Source organism: Hylobates moloch, unplaced genomic scaffold, assembly GCF_009828535.3.
Source record: "Hylobates moloch isolate HMO894 unplaced genomic scaffold, HMol_V3 SCAFFOLD_8, whole genome shotgun sequence".
NCBI lineage: Eukaryota > Metazoa > Chordata > Mammalia > Primates > Hylobatidae > Hylobates > Hylobates moloch.
The window spans coordinates 37,801,163-37,819,454 of record NW_026652283.1 but is presented as its reverse complement, the minus strand read 5'-3'; the positions used below and the strand labels follow the sequence as shown (position 1 = coordinate 37,819,454).

Here is an 18,292-nt window from a genome sequence, read left to right as displayed (position 1 = left end):
ATATTATATATATGTATAAATTTATAATTTATAAATAAATAAATAAATAAATATATATATATATATTTAGGCCGGGTATGGTGGCTTACTCCTGTAATCTCAGCACTTTGGGACGCTGAGGCAGGAGGACTGCTTGAGCCAGGGAATTTTAAACCAACCCAGGCAACAGAGCAAGACCTAGTCTCTACAAAAAATTAAATTAGCCAGGTGTGGTGGTGCACACCTGTGGTCCTAGCTGCTTGGGAGGCTGAGGCAGTAGGATCGTTTGAGCCTGAGAGGTTGAGGCTGCAGTGAGCCGTGAGTGTGCCAATGAACTCCAGCCTGGGTTACAGAGCGAAACCCTGTCTAAATAAATAAATAAAGGGAGGGAAAAAATTAAAACAGAATATCATGAACAGAATCAAATGAACCCAAATAAATTTTAAATAAATAACATAACCACATTGAAAGAAAAGAAAAAGGAAAGACTAATTCAAGTAACTCTTGAACACAATATGTATACTGATGATAGTCTTAATTCTAGGGGTAGAGATAGGGTGGATTTAGAAGAATTGCATACAAAATAAAGCCTTGAATTCATTAGTAGGTTTGTTTTCTGTAGTGGTCTGAGTATAGTAACTCACAAACTATTTTATATGTACTGTAGGACTGAGCAAATGAGAAGGAGTGGTGATGTTTTGAGGAGCCAGGAATCTAACTAAAAAAGAAAGATACGCCGGGCGTGGTGGCTCACGCCTGTAATCCCAGCACTTTGGGAGGCCGAGGCGGGTGGATCATGAGGTCAGGAGATCGAGACCATCCTGGCTAACACAGTGAAACCCCGTCTCTACTAAAAATACAAAAAATTAGCCGGGCGGGGTGGCGGGCGCCTGTAGTCCCAGCTACGCGGGAGGCTGAGGCAGGAGAATGTCGTAAACCCTGGGGGGCGGAGCCTGCAGTGAGCCGAGATCGCGTCACGGCACTCCATCCTGGGTGAAAGAGCGAGACTCCGTCCCAAAAAAAAAAAAAAAAAAAAAAGAAAGATACAAATATGGAATGGAGTGAAGAAAGGAAGAATCCCATGGGGCATAGACTAGAATTGGAAGAATCAGGTGTGAACTCACGATTTCCTACATATATATGTGTTAGATTTACCATATAAAGTGTAATATGTTTTTAGTCTGTTTTATTTATTTATCTACTTATTTATATATTTCCTACCTCTATCCACTGAAAGGGCTTAGAAGCACATATACCCCAGCAGCAGTGAACATACCAATACCCAGATTTTCATTTCAAAATTGCATTTGCCAACTAAAAGAAACCAGAGATCCTCAGAGAAATGGTTAGTTGCAGGACTGCAGCAGAGAAAACATAAAATAAACCAGGAACATCCTGTGCCAGAAAGTAATGAAGTAGAGTCATGCACCACCTAATGATTTTTGGTCAACAATGGACCCCATATACATGGTGGTCCCATTAGATTATAATGAAGCTGCCTTATACAGGTGTACCATTTAAACAATCTTTTACAATGTATTTTTACTGTACCTTTTCTATAGTTAGATACGTTTAGATACACAAATATTTACCATTGTCTTACAAGTGCCTACAGTACTCGGTATAGTAACATCCTATATAGGTTTATAGCAATAATAAACCATATTACATGGTGTAGGTATGTAGTAAGCTATACCATTTAGGTTTGTGTAAGTATACACTGTGATGATAGCACAATGACAAAATTGCCCAAGGACGCATTTCTCAGAGCATATCTCCATTGTTTTAGGTGATGCAGGATTGTATTCCCCAAAAAGTGTCATTTCAAAAGGACACAGGAGTCAGCTTAAAAGAGTTCCCACTGGCCAAATTTGGGACAACTTGGGCAGTGAAATCAATAAATAGAGTAAAAGAAAATATTCTCCCTTACAGCAGATTAATGAATACATGGAGAAGGAATGACAGAATTAGAAAATCACCACTTCTACATAGTAATAATCCTTTCAAGCAAGAATAATCAATTGCCAAGCAAGAATAACCAAAATCTAATGAGCAACAGGATCCTTAAAAGTATTTCCCATTACAAAATTAAAAACTTCTGTGTATCAATGGACACAATCAACATAGTGAAAAGGCAACCTGTGAAATGTAAGAAAATATTTGCAAATTATATATCTGATAAGAAGTTAATGTCCAGAATACATATAGTTAATATCCAGGATACAGAAGTTAATATCCAGAATATATATATAAAGAACTCCTACAATGGTATTGATTAGTTTAGCTAAAAAAAGATAAAAAATCTAAAAATAAAGAACTCCTACAACTCACTACCCAAAACCCAAAACAACCCAGTTCAAAAAATGGGCAAACAACTTGACCACAGATTTCTCCAAAAGATATACAAATGGCCAATAAGCCTACAAAGTTATACTCAACATCACTAATTGTTGGGGGACATGCAAATAAAAACCACAATGAGATATCATCTCACGCCCATTAGGATGGTTACTATTAGAAAACGAACAAAAAAAAACCCAGAAAACAAGTGTTGGCATGGAAGTGAGAGTTTGGAACTCTTGTTCACTGTTGGTGGGAATGTAAAATGATGCAGCCATTCTGGAAAACAATATAGCAGATTCTCAGAAAATTAATAATTATCACATGACCCGGCAAATTTACTTCTGGGTATATATCCAAAGAACCGAAAGCAGAGTTCAATACTTTTACATCTATGTTCATAGCAGGATTATTTGCAATAGCCAAAAGGTGTCCATTGATGCATGAAGGGATTAACAAAATGTGTTATATACATACAATGGAATATTACTCAGCCTTGAAAAGGAGATTCTAACACATGCAACAATGTGGATAAATTGTGAAATAAGCCAGGCATAAAAAGACAATCTATGATTTCGCTTACATAAGGTACCTAGAATAGTCAAATTCAGAGACAGAAAGTACTATGGTGGTTGCCAGGGCTGAGGGGAGGGAGCAATGGATACTGTTTAATGGATATGGAGTTTCAGTTTTGAAAGATAAAGACAATTCTGGGGATGGAAGGTGGTAATTATAATACAACAATGTAAATGTGCTTAATACCACTGACATGTACCTTAAAAATGGCTAAGATGGTAAATTTTATGTTACATGTTTATCACAATTACAAAAAAAATCTCCCTACAAGATGCTTATTAACTACAAGGAGAAAAATACCCCAATAGGAGAAAACTGGCAGACAACAATTTAATCAACTGACCAAAGTTAACATCACCAATAATCACCAATAATGGAACAAATACATACTGCGTGCTTCCTGATATGATGCACTGATAAGGAAAGAATGGTTATATAATATTCCTGCCAATAATGCATAACCAGAATGTAATCAAGGGGAAGTATCAGACAAACCCAGACTGAAGGACATTCTACAAAATAACTTGCCAATAATCTTCAACTACGTTAGTCATGAAAGAAAAAAAAAAGGCTGGGGAAAGAAAGACATGGTATCTATATCATGATCCTGGGCTGGATTCTGTAACAGAGGAGAAAAATAATACTAAAGGGCATCATTGGAAAAATTGGTAAAACTGGAATTTGTATTGTTGATTAAATAAAAGCATCATATCAATGTTAAATTTAATGAACTTGATAACTGTACAAGGGTTTTTATCATTGTTCTTAGGAATATACATTAAAGTATTAAATACTGGCCAAGCGCCGTGGCGCTCCCAAAATCCCAGAACTTTGGGAGGTTGAGCTGGGTGGATTACTTGAGGTCAGAAGTTTGAGACCAGTCTGGCCAACACGGCAAAACCCTGTCTCTACTACAAACACAAAAAAATTAGCCAAGAGTGGTAGCACGTGCCTGTAATCCCAGCTACTCAGGAGGCTGAGGTACAAGAATCACTTGAATCTGGGAGGCAGAGGTTGCAGTGAGCCGAGATCATACTACTGCACTCCAGCCTAGGTGACAAAGTGAGACCCTGTCTCAAAATAAATAAAATAAAATAAAATAAAATTAAAAAATAAATAAATATTAATGGGGCATGGTATATGCAACCTACTTGTGAATGGTTCAGGAAAAAATAAGTATGTATGTACAAGAGAGAAAGAAAAAAAATAAAACAAATGTGGAAATGTTCAGAACCTCAGTGAATCTAGATAAAGGGTGAGGGTTCTCTGCATGATTCCTGCAACTTTTCTTAAGTCTGAAATTATTTCAAAACAAAAAGTTAAAAACAATCAGTGATAAATACTCACATATATATGGACTGTAATAAAAATAGTAATAAATGCGTGTAAAAGGAGACACCTCAAAAATATACCTTTCCAATACAGGAATGCATATCTTACCCCTGTAGTTGCCACAGGAAGTGGATTGGCGGTGTAAAGACTTCTTTTTCCATCATAAACTGGTCTACGGTCTCCAAATATAGTTACTTTAAAATGCTGAACCATTGAGTCAACCACCTCCCTAAAGAAGGGAAACAATATATTCACATAATCCTCTGTAAGATGAAATATAAAAATATTAACAGAAGTAATTTCTGCCACTGTATAAAGCTGTCAAAATTCTAAAAAATATTCATATATGATAAAGATTTTGCTTTTAGAACCTTGGCTTAAGACACCATAAAGATTGATTATTGCCAAAAGATGACATACATTTCACTAGACAGAGAAGAATGAAGCGAGCATATTACTCAATCATTCCAGGATACATTTGACCTGCAAAATATTCTTAGAAACTGATTCAAAATCTCTTTCACCATCTCTAAGCACTCCCTAACATATTCACTTCTTTCTCCAAGAGTAGATACTCTTTCCTCTGTACCAACAAGACACCTAGTACATATCTCTATCAGGACACTTTGTCTATTATAATGATTATGTATTTCAATTCTTCTGTGAGCCTCCTGAGAGCAGCAAACATACCTGTATTCCTTTCTCCTCCCATCCTTACAGTACCTAGCTACTAAGGATATTATAAAACCTCCATTTTTACCCAGCAAACATTTGAGCCAATGTAACTGACACAGAAAGATATTCAAGACTTATATATTCAAACATTACAGACTATATAGGAAATACCAAATTTTCACAAATCAATATTTTTTGTACACACATTTGTAAAAGCAGAGAAACTGAAAGGATATATTCCAAACGGTGGTTACCTCTAGAGAGGGAAGTGACAGGATTACAGGGTCACTTATTTTGTTTATAAAATCTAAATATATTACAATGAGAATGTACTCACATAGTACTGATATAATCTAAAACTAATTTAAAAGATTCAAGGCCAGGCACAGTGGCTCACGCCTGTAATCCCAGCACTTTGGGAGGCCAAGGCAGGTGGATCACCTGAGGTCAGGAGTTTGAGACCAACCTGACCAACATGGAGAAACCCTGCCTCTACTAAAAATTCAAAATTAGTCAGGTACGGTGGCGCATGCCTGTAGTCCCAGCTACTTGGTAGGCTGAGGCAGGAGAATCACTTGAACCCAGGAGGCGGAGGTTGTGGTGAGCCGAGATCACGCCATTGAACTCCGGCCTGGGCAACAAGAGCAAAACTCTGTCTCAAAAAAAAAAAAAAAAAAGAGAGATTCAAGTCTACCTCAGTTAAGTGGGGCAGGAACCCAGCATTTTCTGGAACAACAAAAATATCAAGCTGACTTGATACCCACAGCGATTTTCTACATGGCACAAAGTTTCTATTTTTTCCTCCCTTTTCAATTTTGTTTTACTGAAACTACTGAAAACAATATCAAGCCTCTTCTAGAGTATATACGACAAAAATTTGATTCACCTATTCATTTTTGAGTTCAAAGCAAATTTCAACGATTGTCTGCCATTTTAAGTTTTCCTTTGTGGCCATTATTACTAAATCTGGTTTCTTTCTTTTCTTTTTTTTTGTTTTTTTTTTGAGACAGTGTCTTGCTCTGTCACGCAGGATGGAGTGCAGTGGTGCGATCTCGGCTCACTGCTACCTCCGCCTCCCAGGTTCAAGCAATTCTCCTGCCTCAGCCTCCCGAGTAGCTGAGATTACAGGCGCGCGCACCATCATGTCCAGCTAATTTTTGCATTTTTAGTAGAGACACGGTTTCACCATGTTGGCCAGGCTGGTCTCGAACTCCTGACCTGGTGATCTGCCCACCTCGGCCTCCTAAAGTGCTGGGATTAGAGGCATAAGCCACTGCACCCAGCCGAAATCTGGTTTCTTAGGTGAAATTTTACAGATCTAATTTGTTGGGATGTTTTAACCATTTTGTCTTTTTTTTTAACTCAACAGTAAACTGGTATAATTTCAACCTTACGAATTCTGGGAAACCCAATCAAATCACTCTAAGGATCAAAATGGAGGAGACTGAAATAGTAGGGCCAAAACATCTTAGGAATAAAAAATATCCTGCTTTAACTTAAACAGACTTACAAGAAAAAAAAACCTATTAAAAAGTGGGCAAAGGACATGAACAGACACTTCAAAAGAAGACATACATGCAGCCAACAAGCATATGAAAAAATGCTCAACATTATTGATCATTAGAGAAATATGAATCAAAACCACAAGGAGATACCATCTCATGCCAGTCAGAAAGGCTACTATTAAAAAGTCAAAAAATAACAGACGTTGGCAAGGTTGTGGAGAAAATGGAATGTTTATACACTGTTAGTGAGAGTGTAAATTAGTTCAACCATTGTGGAAAGCAGTGTGGCAATTCCTCAAAGACGTAAAAAGAGAACTACCATTTAACCCAGCAATCCCATTTCTAGGTATATATCCAAAGAAATATAAATTGTTCTATCATAAAGACACATGCATGTGTATGTTCACTGCAGCACTATTCACAATAGCAAAGACATGGAATCAACCTAAATGCCCATCAATGGTACACTGGATAAAGAAAATGTGGTACATATACACCATGGAATACTATGCAGTCATAAAAAAGAACAAGATCATGTACTCTGCAGAACATGTATGGAGCTAGAGGCCATTATCCTTAGCAAACTAACGCAGGAATAGAAACCCAAATACTGCATGCTCTCACTTAGTAAGTGGGAGTTAAATGATGAGAACATATGGACCCATAGAGGAGAACTATAGACACTGGGGTCTACCAGAGGGTAGAGGGTGGGAGGAGGGAGAGTATCAGGAAAAATAACTAATGGGTACAAGGCTTAATACCTGGGTGACAATAAACCCGTGACACAAATTTACCTATATAACAAACCTGTACATATATCTCTGAACTTAAAATAAAAGTTAAACACATATATATGTTCATATATAAATGTATACTTATATATCAAAGCAGGATATATATGTACACATATACAATTTTTTGCTACAATTTTGGCAAAAAAAAAAAAAATATATATATATATATATATATATCCTGCTTTGATGCCTAACACATAGTATATCCTCAATAAATGCTCTAACAGTGAATAACCTACCTCAGTGAAATGCTGGAACGTCCAATGGAATATATCTAGAGCTGAATTCAACACATCTCGTCAGAGTTACATATGGTTATCTTCTGTTTGCTACTCCTCTTTAATTAATAGTATCTCCATCTTCTCAGTTACCCAGATTCAAAACTTGGCTCATCTCTTCACCCAACTGGTTGCTGACACCACGTCCTTCCAGTATTTCTTATACTAGTCATTTACTTTCCATTCCCGATTACCACAATCCTAAAGAAAGGCCTCATGTCCTTGTACCTGGATTATTTTAAGTTTCTTTTTTATGTTCTTAGTTTTTTTTTTTTTTACTCCAACCCAATTTACATTCACTGTAAATAATTAAATAATTTCCCAAGCCCCACTTTTATTCCTTGGGTACAAAAAATTTAATCATACTCCTCAGTTCATGGTGTGTGAATCATCTGTATAATATCCCTCTTCTAACTGATTCATTTCTTTCCATCTCCATTTCCTAGCCCCATTCCCCTTCCCAAGAAGTTATTCTTCTAATTTGTTTGATGAACTTTCTTCTATTTCTATGTATACCTACTTTTACCCTCTGCATTAGATGTTTTAAAACCTATTCATCTTGCTGTGGTATATCTGTTATGGTATATTTATTTTTATTATTTTTAAAAGATTTATCTGTAAAAAATTGGTTGTATACAATTTCAGTGACTTGGTTCATTGTTTCTGATTGATGCAAAGTACTCCACATGTTGTCTATCCACTCTCCCAGCGTTGCAGATTCATGGTATCTTTAACTGCAACACCTAAAAACAATGTTGAAATGAATTATCTCCTTACATGAACCCATGTGAGAATTAATCCCTGCTTACAGACACAGAAACAGACTGTTAGGTCAAAATGAATCTTATCAAGTAAACGATGAACTGCCAAATTGTTCTCAAGAATGACTACACTAACCTGCACTCCTTGAGGCTCCTATTTCCCTGCGTCCAGCCAGTATGTGGCATTATCCAGCTCTGCTTTCTAATTTTTGTTAGCCTAACCGGTATAAACTAAAAGCATGTTTTAATTTAGATTTCTCTTATTACCAATGAATTTGAGAACATCATTAAATTAAATTTCACCTTATGACTTCAAGCTTTTGAGGTATTAAGAAATACTTTCTTAATATGAAGTCACACAGATAAATTATGTTTTATTAACTTTATAGTTTTGTCTACATTACTTTGGTTCTTCTTTATAAACAGCAAGGACCCAATTTTATCTATCCCATCTAGTGAGCAGGTTTCTTCATGCCACCTACTAACCAGCTTATACTTATCAATTTGTAATGGCATTTTTATCTCACTCACTTCTCATATATAAATCAATCTGAGTTCTCTATACTGTCCCAGTGTTCTGTTTGTCTGTTCTTGTGCCAGTACAAGAAGTTTTCTTTCTTTTTTTTTTTTTTTTTTTGAGAGGGAGTCTCGCTCTGTCACCCAGGCTGGAGTGCAGTGGCGTGATCTCGGTGCTCACTGCAAGCTCCCCCTCCTGGGTTCACACTATTCTCCTGCCTCAGCCTCCCGAGTAGCTGGGACTACAGGCACCTGCCACCACATCCGGCTAATTTTTTGTATTTTTAGTAGAGACGGGGTTTCACCGTGTTAGCCAGGATGGTCTCGATCTCCTGACCTCATGATCCACTCACCTTGGCCTCCCAAAGTGCTGGGATTACAGGTGTGAGCCACTGCGCCTGGCCAGTACCATATATTTTCACTAGAGTGTTTATTTACGGGGCAGGGTAAGTTTCCCTACTTTTTCTAAGTATACTTGAACACTGGAATAATTTTCCACCTTAGAAAACTATCAATACCATATGAAAACGAAACATATATAGTGTCCTACATATGGTAAGTAATTAATAAATATCTGTTGGTTAAGAAACTTCCAACAACTCATACTTGGAAGACATGACTAGCATGTTAAAAACATAAATTACTATGTTAAAAGCTACTAACAACTACAACAATGAACAAAATGAAGAAAAATAATAAGGGTAACTGTAATACCTAAACACTTATGTCTGAACACTTCAACTGTAATAAGAACAAAGTAGAGAATCTCAACTTACCCACTGCTGCTGTGGAAAAGGGTACAAGCCTCAAATGAGCTAACGGTATGATGTAGCTTCCTCAAAAGTAAAAAACTGAAGTTGCATATATTTAAGTACTCAGATAACCCACTTAATAAGGCAGGTAACTATCCTACCATATATTAAAACAGATCATTTTACATCTTGGAGTACTCTGTTCAATTTGTGAAAAATGTAAGACCCTAAAAATTCAAATATAACGAGAAGGAGGCAATCCCGATAGAAAATCATGTAATATGAGTAAAAATAAATCAAACCAAGTCTGGTTTGGAATAGGAAAGTCTTAGTCTGGAATAGGAAAGACTCAAAGAAAATTATAGAATATATATATATATATATATATATATATATATTTGGCTATTTTGATAGATTGTCATGTTAAAAACTGAGTAGAAAGAACTAAGAAAAATAGTTGGAACATTAGACAGATTTTGGAACAAAATTTTCACGATTTTCTAACCACCAGAGTTATTCAAAAGTAAATTACACTACCTTATAAAGTACCTGAGTTCATCTTTGCTAGAACTGTTCAAAGAACAGCTAGCTATATGACCAACTGTCAGGGAAGATATAAATTTAAAATTAAAATGAAATATCCACAATACCCTCTTATAGTAAAATTTAATTTAAAAAATACGAAATAATGGCCAGACGCAGTGGCTCACGCCTGTAATCCCACCACTATGGGAGGCCGAAGCAGGCGGATCAAGAAGTCAGGAGATCGAGACCATCCTGGCTAACACGGTGAAATCCTGTCACAACTAAAAATACAAAAAAAGAAAAAAATTAGCAGGGCGTGGTGGCGGGTGCCCGTAGTCCCAGCTACTCGGGAGCCTGAGACAGAAGAATGGCGTGAACCCGGGAGGTGGGGCTTGCAGTGAGCCGAGATCGCGCCACTGCACTCCACCCTGGGTGACAGAGCGAGACTCCGTCTCAAAAAAAATAAATAAATAAAAAATAAAAAAAGAAAAGAAACACTGTAAATTTTATCATGGTAAATCGTATCATGGCATTAGATATTACTCTTATGAATAATTACACTTAGATTTGACAATTTAGTTCAGAGCCTTAAGGGAATAGCATTGGAATTCTATAGTATACGGGTTAATTTTTCCACTCGACAGTTTTTTAAGTTCATAACTGACAAAACCTATGCTACAGAGTCATCTTTCATGAGGGCCAAGAGTTATTATTATTTTTTTAACCTCTCACTAATACGACACAATTAATTCATATATTTAGAATTTGTTTTAAAGAGACAGGGTCTCACTATGTTGCCCATGCTGGTCTCCAACTCCTGGGTTCAAGCAATCCTCCTGTCTCAGCCTCCCAGAGTGTTGAGATTACAGGTGTGAGCCACTGTGCCTGGCCAAATTCATATATTTAGAATTTTAGTGAAAAAAAAAAAAAATTTTTTTTTTTTGAGACCAGGTCTTGCTCTGTTGCCCACACTTGAGTGCAGTGATGTGATCATAGCTCACTGTAACCTAGAACCCTTGAGTTCAAGTGATCCTCCTGCCTTGGCCTTCGGAGTAACTGGGACTATGGGCATCCAGCAGATTTTAGGATGCAAGCTAACGAAATGACAAAGCTAGGGACAGCAAATTCTCATTTCTTATCTCAAAGGATATTATGGAAAAGGTAGTTTATTAGAATCTTTAATAGGTAGGCATGTGGAACTAGAGAAAAAAAACTCTTTATAACAGTAATTTATCTAGTTTCCTAAGCCATGTAGTCAGCTATAGTAGCAAAGGTGCTATTATATTAGGATGAAACTTGGAATTGGGAAACTACCAACCTGAGAAACCTTTAAAATATATGATAATATAAGTACCGAAATAAGAAGGCATGAGTTTTTAGTCCCATTCTGTCACTAAGTTGTTAAGAAAGTTATTTAACCTCTCTGACTTGAGTTTCTTTATCAATAAAAATGAGATAATAGTCTCAGGAACCAAATGGAATATTAGTGAAAATAATTTGGAGATTAAAAAAGCAAATATGTATAATAATATTTTTATATTAAAATTTAAGCATAATTATCTCACAAATATATTTTAAGAATTATACTGAAGTCTTCCAAATAACAAATGAATACACTACAATGTTTTAGCATCAAATATAGTAAATTAACACAAATAATGAATAATTCTGGTAATTAACAGAAACTGATGACTGAGTTTCCTCTCTATTTTGCGACGCTAGTCTTTCATTGTAACAACAGGCTTAGGAGTGGAATCTTTTGTTCAAATATAGTACTTTTAGCAAAATATTTAAGTGTATATTGTTAAACCAGTTCTTAGCTTACCATAAGTAGTAAAACTAGACTAATAAAAATACATAAAATATTTTAACTTCTAAAACAGTGCTTGGGAAAGTAATTTGGGAAATAAAATCTGAGTAAACACGGATAAGAATGTCTAACCAATCTTTAGTGGCTTCCTTTCACTAATAACCTTAGTCTGAGAAGAAAAGAATTCTTGCAGAATTATACTGTGATGCATTTTTTAGAACGTCAAGCTAGAATTTAAGAATCCTTAAGAATAATTGGCAATTACTCCAAAAATGAAATCTACCTGAATACATTAGATCTCCTAAAGGGGTACAGCCTATCCTACCACCCTTACTTCAATCACTACTTCCTACATTCTGATACCAACTATTTTGACTCCATCACGCTCTGGTGCACAGACTATAAAGTAAAATTTAATAATAATTTCATTAAGTCCCATTTTACCACCTGACTTATACAGCAGAAAAATGGGAAGAGAGAAACTTTAATGTAAAAAAGAGGAGAGCAAATTATTTTCCTGTGAGTTGTAATTACTATAAGCTTATAGAGATCCACCTCCATCTCACTTTATTAGGTAACTCTTAATTCTCTGCTCCCAAAAGACAGAATGAAAAATATTATTCTAGTCTACAGAAGACAACATGAAAGAATATCTTCCCCAAAAGTCTACTGACATTATCCATGGCTACAATAAACGAATGTGTCACTATAGTATAGAGAGAAAGAAGATTGCTAAGGTATAACAAAATGTCAAAATCATCCAGAGGTTTATAAAACACAACTAGAACAGCTGGCAGTCTCTCTTTGTATCCTTCCAATCTCTAACGTATCTTTATAACTCTGTGGTTACTAGCAGAGAAGGTAGCCAATAAATACTTGTGCAACAAGATAAAGCTTAAGGTATGCAAAAGAGAGAAGAGAGGGATTATATTTTAGATCTTTTTTCCTTTTTTTTTTTTTTGAGACAAGGTCTGGCTCTGATGCCCAGGCTGGAGTGCAGTGGTGCAATCTCAGCTCACAGCAACCTCTGCCTCAAGCCATCCTCCTGTCTCAACCTCCCGAGTAGTTGGGACTACAGGTGTGTGCCACCATGCCCAGCTAATTTTTGTATTTCTTACAGAGACAGGGTTTCATCATGTTGCCCAGGCTGGTCTTGAACTCCTGAGTTCAAGTGATCTGTCCACCTCAGCCTCCCAAAGTGCTGGGTAGAACAAATTTTTTTTTTGATACGGAGTCTTATTCTGTCGCCTAGACTGGAGTGCAGTGGTGTGATCTCGGCTCACTGCAACCTCCACCTCCCGGGTTCAAGTGAGTCTTCAGACTCAGCCTCCCGGGTAACTGGGATTACAAATGCGCACCACCATGCCTGGCTAATTTTTTTATTTTTAGTAGAAACGGGATTTCACCATGTTGGCCAGGCTGATCTCGAACTCCAGACCTTGTGATCCACCCGCCTTGGCCTCCCAAAGTGCTGGGATTACAGGCGTGAGCCACTGCACCTGGCCAGGACAAATTTTTAATACTTTTTTCTTTTTTTTTAAAGATACGAATCTTGCTCTGTCACCCAGAGGATGGAGTGCAGTGGTGCAATCATGGCTCACTGCAGCCTCCAACTCCTGAAGTGAGCAATTCTCTCACCTCAGCCTCCTGAGTAGCTAGGACTATAGGTGTATACCATTATACCTGGCTAATCTTTAAATTTTTCATACAGAAGGGGTCTCCCTATGTTGCCCAGGCTGGCCTCGAAATCCTGGCCTCCAGCACTCCTCCTGCCTTGGCCTCCCAAAGTGCTGGAATTACAGGCCTCACATGTGCCACTGCACTTGGCCAAAATTTTAATACTTTATAATATAAAATCGATACTGAGCATTTTTGTTTTTTTGAGATGGAGTCACACTCTCTTGCCCAGGCTGGAGTGCAGTGGTGCAATCTCTGCTCACTGCAACCTTCATCTCCCAGGTTCAAGCAATTCTCGTGCCTCAGCCTCCCGAGTAGCTGGGATTACAAGCACGTGCCACCACTCCCAGCTAATTTTTGCGTTTTCTAGTAGAGACGGGGTTTCACCATGTTGGCCAGGCTGGTCTCAAACTCCTGACCTCAAGTGATCTGCCTGACTCAGCCTCGCAAAGTGCTGGGATTACAGGCATGAGCCACTGTGCCCAGTTCATACAGAACATTTCACTACACACTATGTTTGTAGTCATTTCATATGTGAATTATTTTTATCAGGCCACCGACTTCTTTTTTTTGTTTTTGAGACAGTCTCACTCTGTCGCCCAGGCTGGAGTGCAATGGTATGATCTCAGCTCCCTGCAACCCTCGCCTCCTGGGTATAAGCAATTCTCGTACCTCAGCCTCCCAAGTAATCCAAGCTGGGATTACAGGCATGTACCACCATGCCCGGCTAATTTTTGTATTTTTAGTAGAGATGGGGTTTCATCATGTTGGCCAGGCTGGTCTCAAACTCCTGGGTTCAAGTGATCTGCCCACCTTGGCCTCCCAAAGGGCTGAGATTACAGGCGTGAGGCCACTGCACCAGGTTGGGCCACCAACTTCTTAACAGCCATGTGTAATGGCACTTTTTCAGTCTCTATACACCTGGCTTTGTTTAGCATTTGCCACTGTAATCAAACTTTGTTCCTTGAAAATCATGATCCTTAAGGACGGGTGTGGTGGCTCATGCCTGTAATCCTAGCACTTTGGGAGGCCGAGGTGGGTGGACTGCCTGAGCTCAGGAGTTTGAGACCAGCCTGGGCATCACAGTGAAACCCTATGTCTACTAAAAATACAAAAAAATTAGCCAGGCATGGTGGAGTGCACCTGTAGTCCCAACTACTCAGGAGGCTGAGACAGAAATGCTTGACCCTGGAAGGTAGAGGATGCAGTGAGCCAAGATCACGTGATCATGCCACTGAATTCCAGCCTCGGCGACAAAGTGAGACTCCATCTCCAAAAGAAAAAAAAACAAAAAGAAAGAAAATCATGATCCTTACCTTGCCTTCTCTGAAATAGCTTCTACTTTGTCCTGGTTCTCCTATCTTTCCAATCCCTGTGTGTCTTCACTGGCAAACCTGAAATAATAGTATCTCAGAGATCTAGTCTCAGTTCTTTTATTTTTACATACTTCCCCAGTTTTTAACTATCACCTACATGCTGATGAATTACAATCTCCATTTTGACTTATCACCTGACACTTAGCTAGACACTTATTTCCAACAACCTACTGAACTTCTGCCATTTTGATGTTTCTTATGCAATTCAACCTCCAAATATTCGAAATAGTATATAAAAACCTGGTCCCTTCAGAATCTATATTTCTGTTAAAACCATTACTAATGCACAAGCTAGGAACTATGAAGCCATTCTTATCTCTATCCTTTCCTTATATACCTAAATTGTTCATTCTTTTTCTAAATCTTCCATCTATGCCCTCCATCATCATTATTGCCACTGTGTCTTTGAACATACTACCTATAATCCAGAAAAATACGAACCAGAGGTGCCAAGGGGTATGCTGAAGTATGAGGAAAAAATAGACGTATTTATATTTAATTTTCATTGAACAATTAGGAATTAAGATTTACTAATATTCATGAATATGGATTGATACTGGTGTCTTCACTTATTCCATATTAGATGGTCAGGTGCAACACACGGTACACCAGGAATCCTAGGAGAGTAATGGGAGTTCTGCAACACATAAGAGTTAAGGTCAGACACAGTGGCTCACGCCTGTAATTCCAACACTTTGGGAAGCTGAGGTGGGCAGATCGCTTGAGACCAGGAGTTCAAGGCCAGCCTGGGCAACATGGCAAAATACTGTTTCTATAAAAAATACAAAAATTAGCCGGGCATGGTGGTATGTGCCTGTAGTCCCAGCTACTATGAAGGTTGAGGTGGGAGGATTGCTTGGGCCCAGGAGGTCGAGGCTGCAGTGAGCCACGTTCATGCCACTGCACTCCAGCCTGGGTGACAGAGTGAGACTCTTGTCTCTATTAAAAAAAAAAAAAAAAGTTAACAGTGTACCTCTCGTTCATTCATTTTCAGCACACTGCAACTTTTTGTAGTTCAAGTGTGTGACACATATTCAGTCAGGGTTTTTTGTACCATTAATCTGAAAAGTTCAAGTTATTTAAATATATTTTTAAATAGTTCATTTCAAAATTTTCTTTCTCACCTTTAATTTTTCTACAGTTACATATTAAAACAGTAGTACATGTCAATAAATTATAGTTTTTGAAATGTGTGTGCATTTATATCTATATGTATTTTTTGGTCAAATTTTAATTAACGGGGAACGTGTGATCAATGGTTTGAAGACCACTGACCTAAACTACTACAACAGCCTTCCAAATGTTCTCCAGGACTCAAGTCTTTCTCATCTCTCATTCACCACACTGTCATCAAGTATGGTCCTAAATACCGATTTTCTTCATTTGTTTAAAAGGTTCCATTGGCTCTCTACTATTTCTGAATTCACAAGCCTTAGCATGGATTTCAGATTCTTCATAACCTATTCCCTAGCTAACTCTTCAGACTCATCTCTAGCTACTCTATTTATACTGGCCTGTTTCTGTTATACCAACATGTCATACCTTTGCTCATGCTGTCTATGTGGATTATTCTTTCTCCCTGTCCACTGGACAACTTCATGTTGTAGCATATATCAGTACAGGCAGGTGCTGCATAACTTTTCAGTCAATTACAGACCACATATATGATGGTGGTCCCATAAGATTATACATTTTTACTGTACCTTTATGATACAATTATTTTGCTCAAATACCATGTGATACACCACATCCTCCTCCTTACCCAAAGGCAGGAATCATTACTCTTTCATCACAGTACATAATTTGCATATCACAGAATGTCACTCCATATGGAATTTAAAACTTTAAAGAGATCATGTTTTATCTATTGTGTTATTGCTAGAACCTAGCACAGTGCCTGACACAAAACAGGAGTAAACAGTTCATGAAAACATAGAGAAGATTCAAAAATGATCTTTAAGTTTCCGTATATACTGTAAATCTAGTACCAATAGCATAGTACCTTGGTATAAACATGTGGTAAGTTCAGATAAATGGTTTAAACAGATTTAAGTTAACCTAACAAACTGGAGCAGGTTAAAGTAAACAAATCAAGGCACATTCATATAATAGAACACTATACAGCTATTGTAATTTATATCTACACAAATAGATAGATGTTGGTAATAATACCTACGTACTAGTCCCTTGTGTGTAAATATTTGTTAATTTATGAAAGTATCTTCAAATTTCAAATATATTATAGGAATATTAGTCAAAAGGCTAATTTCTACTTAGTTTTGTATTTAGATGCCACTCTAAAAGAATTTTGAGATGTGAAATAATTACCATCTGATCTGTTAGCTTTCCTATCTTTCAAGTGATTAAAAGGAAAATAAAACTTCTTTATTAGCTGACATATTTTGTATAATAGTTTCCCCAAGATCACTAAACACTCAAAACTACACCATTTGGTTTTTACTGGCAGTCTTTTCTGAAGTATGTTGTCTAAATCATTTTAATCAGAAGTATACCCTTCTACAGATATGACAACAAAATCACAAGCGACAAAAGAAAAAATAAGTTAGACATCATCAAAATTTTTAAAGTTTGTGCTTCAAAGGACACCATCAAGACAGTGAAGATGCAACATGTATAAACAGAGAAAAATTTTGCAATCATATATCTAATAAGGGACTTTTGTCTAGAACATATAATGAACTCCTATAACTCAATAACAAAAAGACAAATGACCCAATTTAAAAATGGGCAGCCAGACACAGTGGCTCATGCCTGTAATCCCAGCACTTTGGGAGGGTGAGGCGGGTGAATCACCTGAGGTCAGAGGTTCGAGACCAGCCTGGCCAATATAGTGAAACCCCATCTCTACTAAAAACTACAAAAATTAGCCAGGCATGGTGGTATACACCTGTAGTCTCTGCTACTTGGGAGGCTGAGGCAGGAGAATCACTTGAACCTGGGAGGGGGAAGGTGCAGTGAGCTAAGATCGTGCCACTGCACTCCAGCCTGGGCAACAGAGTAAGACTCTGTCTCAAAAAAAAAAAAAAAAAAAAAAAAAATTAGCAAAGGACCTAAATAGACATTTCTCCAAAGAAAATACACAAATGGGGTAGGGCGCGGTGGCTCACGCCTGTAATCCCAGCACTTTGGGAGGCCGAGGCGGGTGGATCACAAGGTCAGGAGATCGAGACCATCCTGGTTAACACGGTGAAACCCCATCTCTACTAAAAATACAAAAAATTAGCTGGGCGCAGTGGCGAGCACCTGTAGTCCCAGCTACTCGGGGGGCTGAGGCAGGAGAATGACGTGAACCCAGGAGGCGGACCTTGCAGTGAGCCAAGATCGCGCCACTGAACTCCGGCCTGGGCGAAAGAGCGAGACTCGTCTCAAAAAAGC

The 18,292-nt window shown here is 37.7% G+C and overlaps 1 protein-coding gene across 1 annotated transcript in view; it reads right to left on the bottom strand.

Moving 5' to 3' along the window:
• Positions 1 to 991: 991 nt before the first annotated feature.
• The window catches only part of LOC116472417 (protein argonaute-3-like), a 41,749-nt gene continuing 24,448 nt past the window's right edge, over positions 992 to 18,292 (bottom strand). Inside the window, exons 3-4 of the mRNA XM_058442213.1 lie at positions 4,336 to 4,456; positions 992 to 1,374 (exon numbers count right to left, since the gene is read on the bottom strand). Of these exons, the coding sequence (XP_058298196.1) occupies positions 1,294 to 1,374; positions 4,336 to 4,456 (202 nt within the window). The 3' untranslated portion in view covers positions 992 to 1,293. The remainder of the gene's footprint in view (positions 1,375 to 4,335; positions 4,457 to 18,292) is intronic.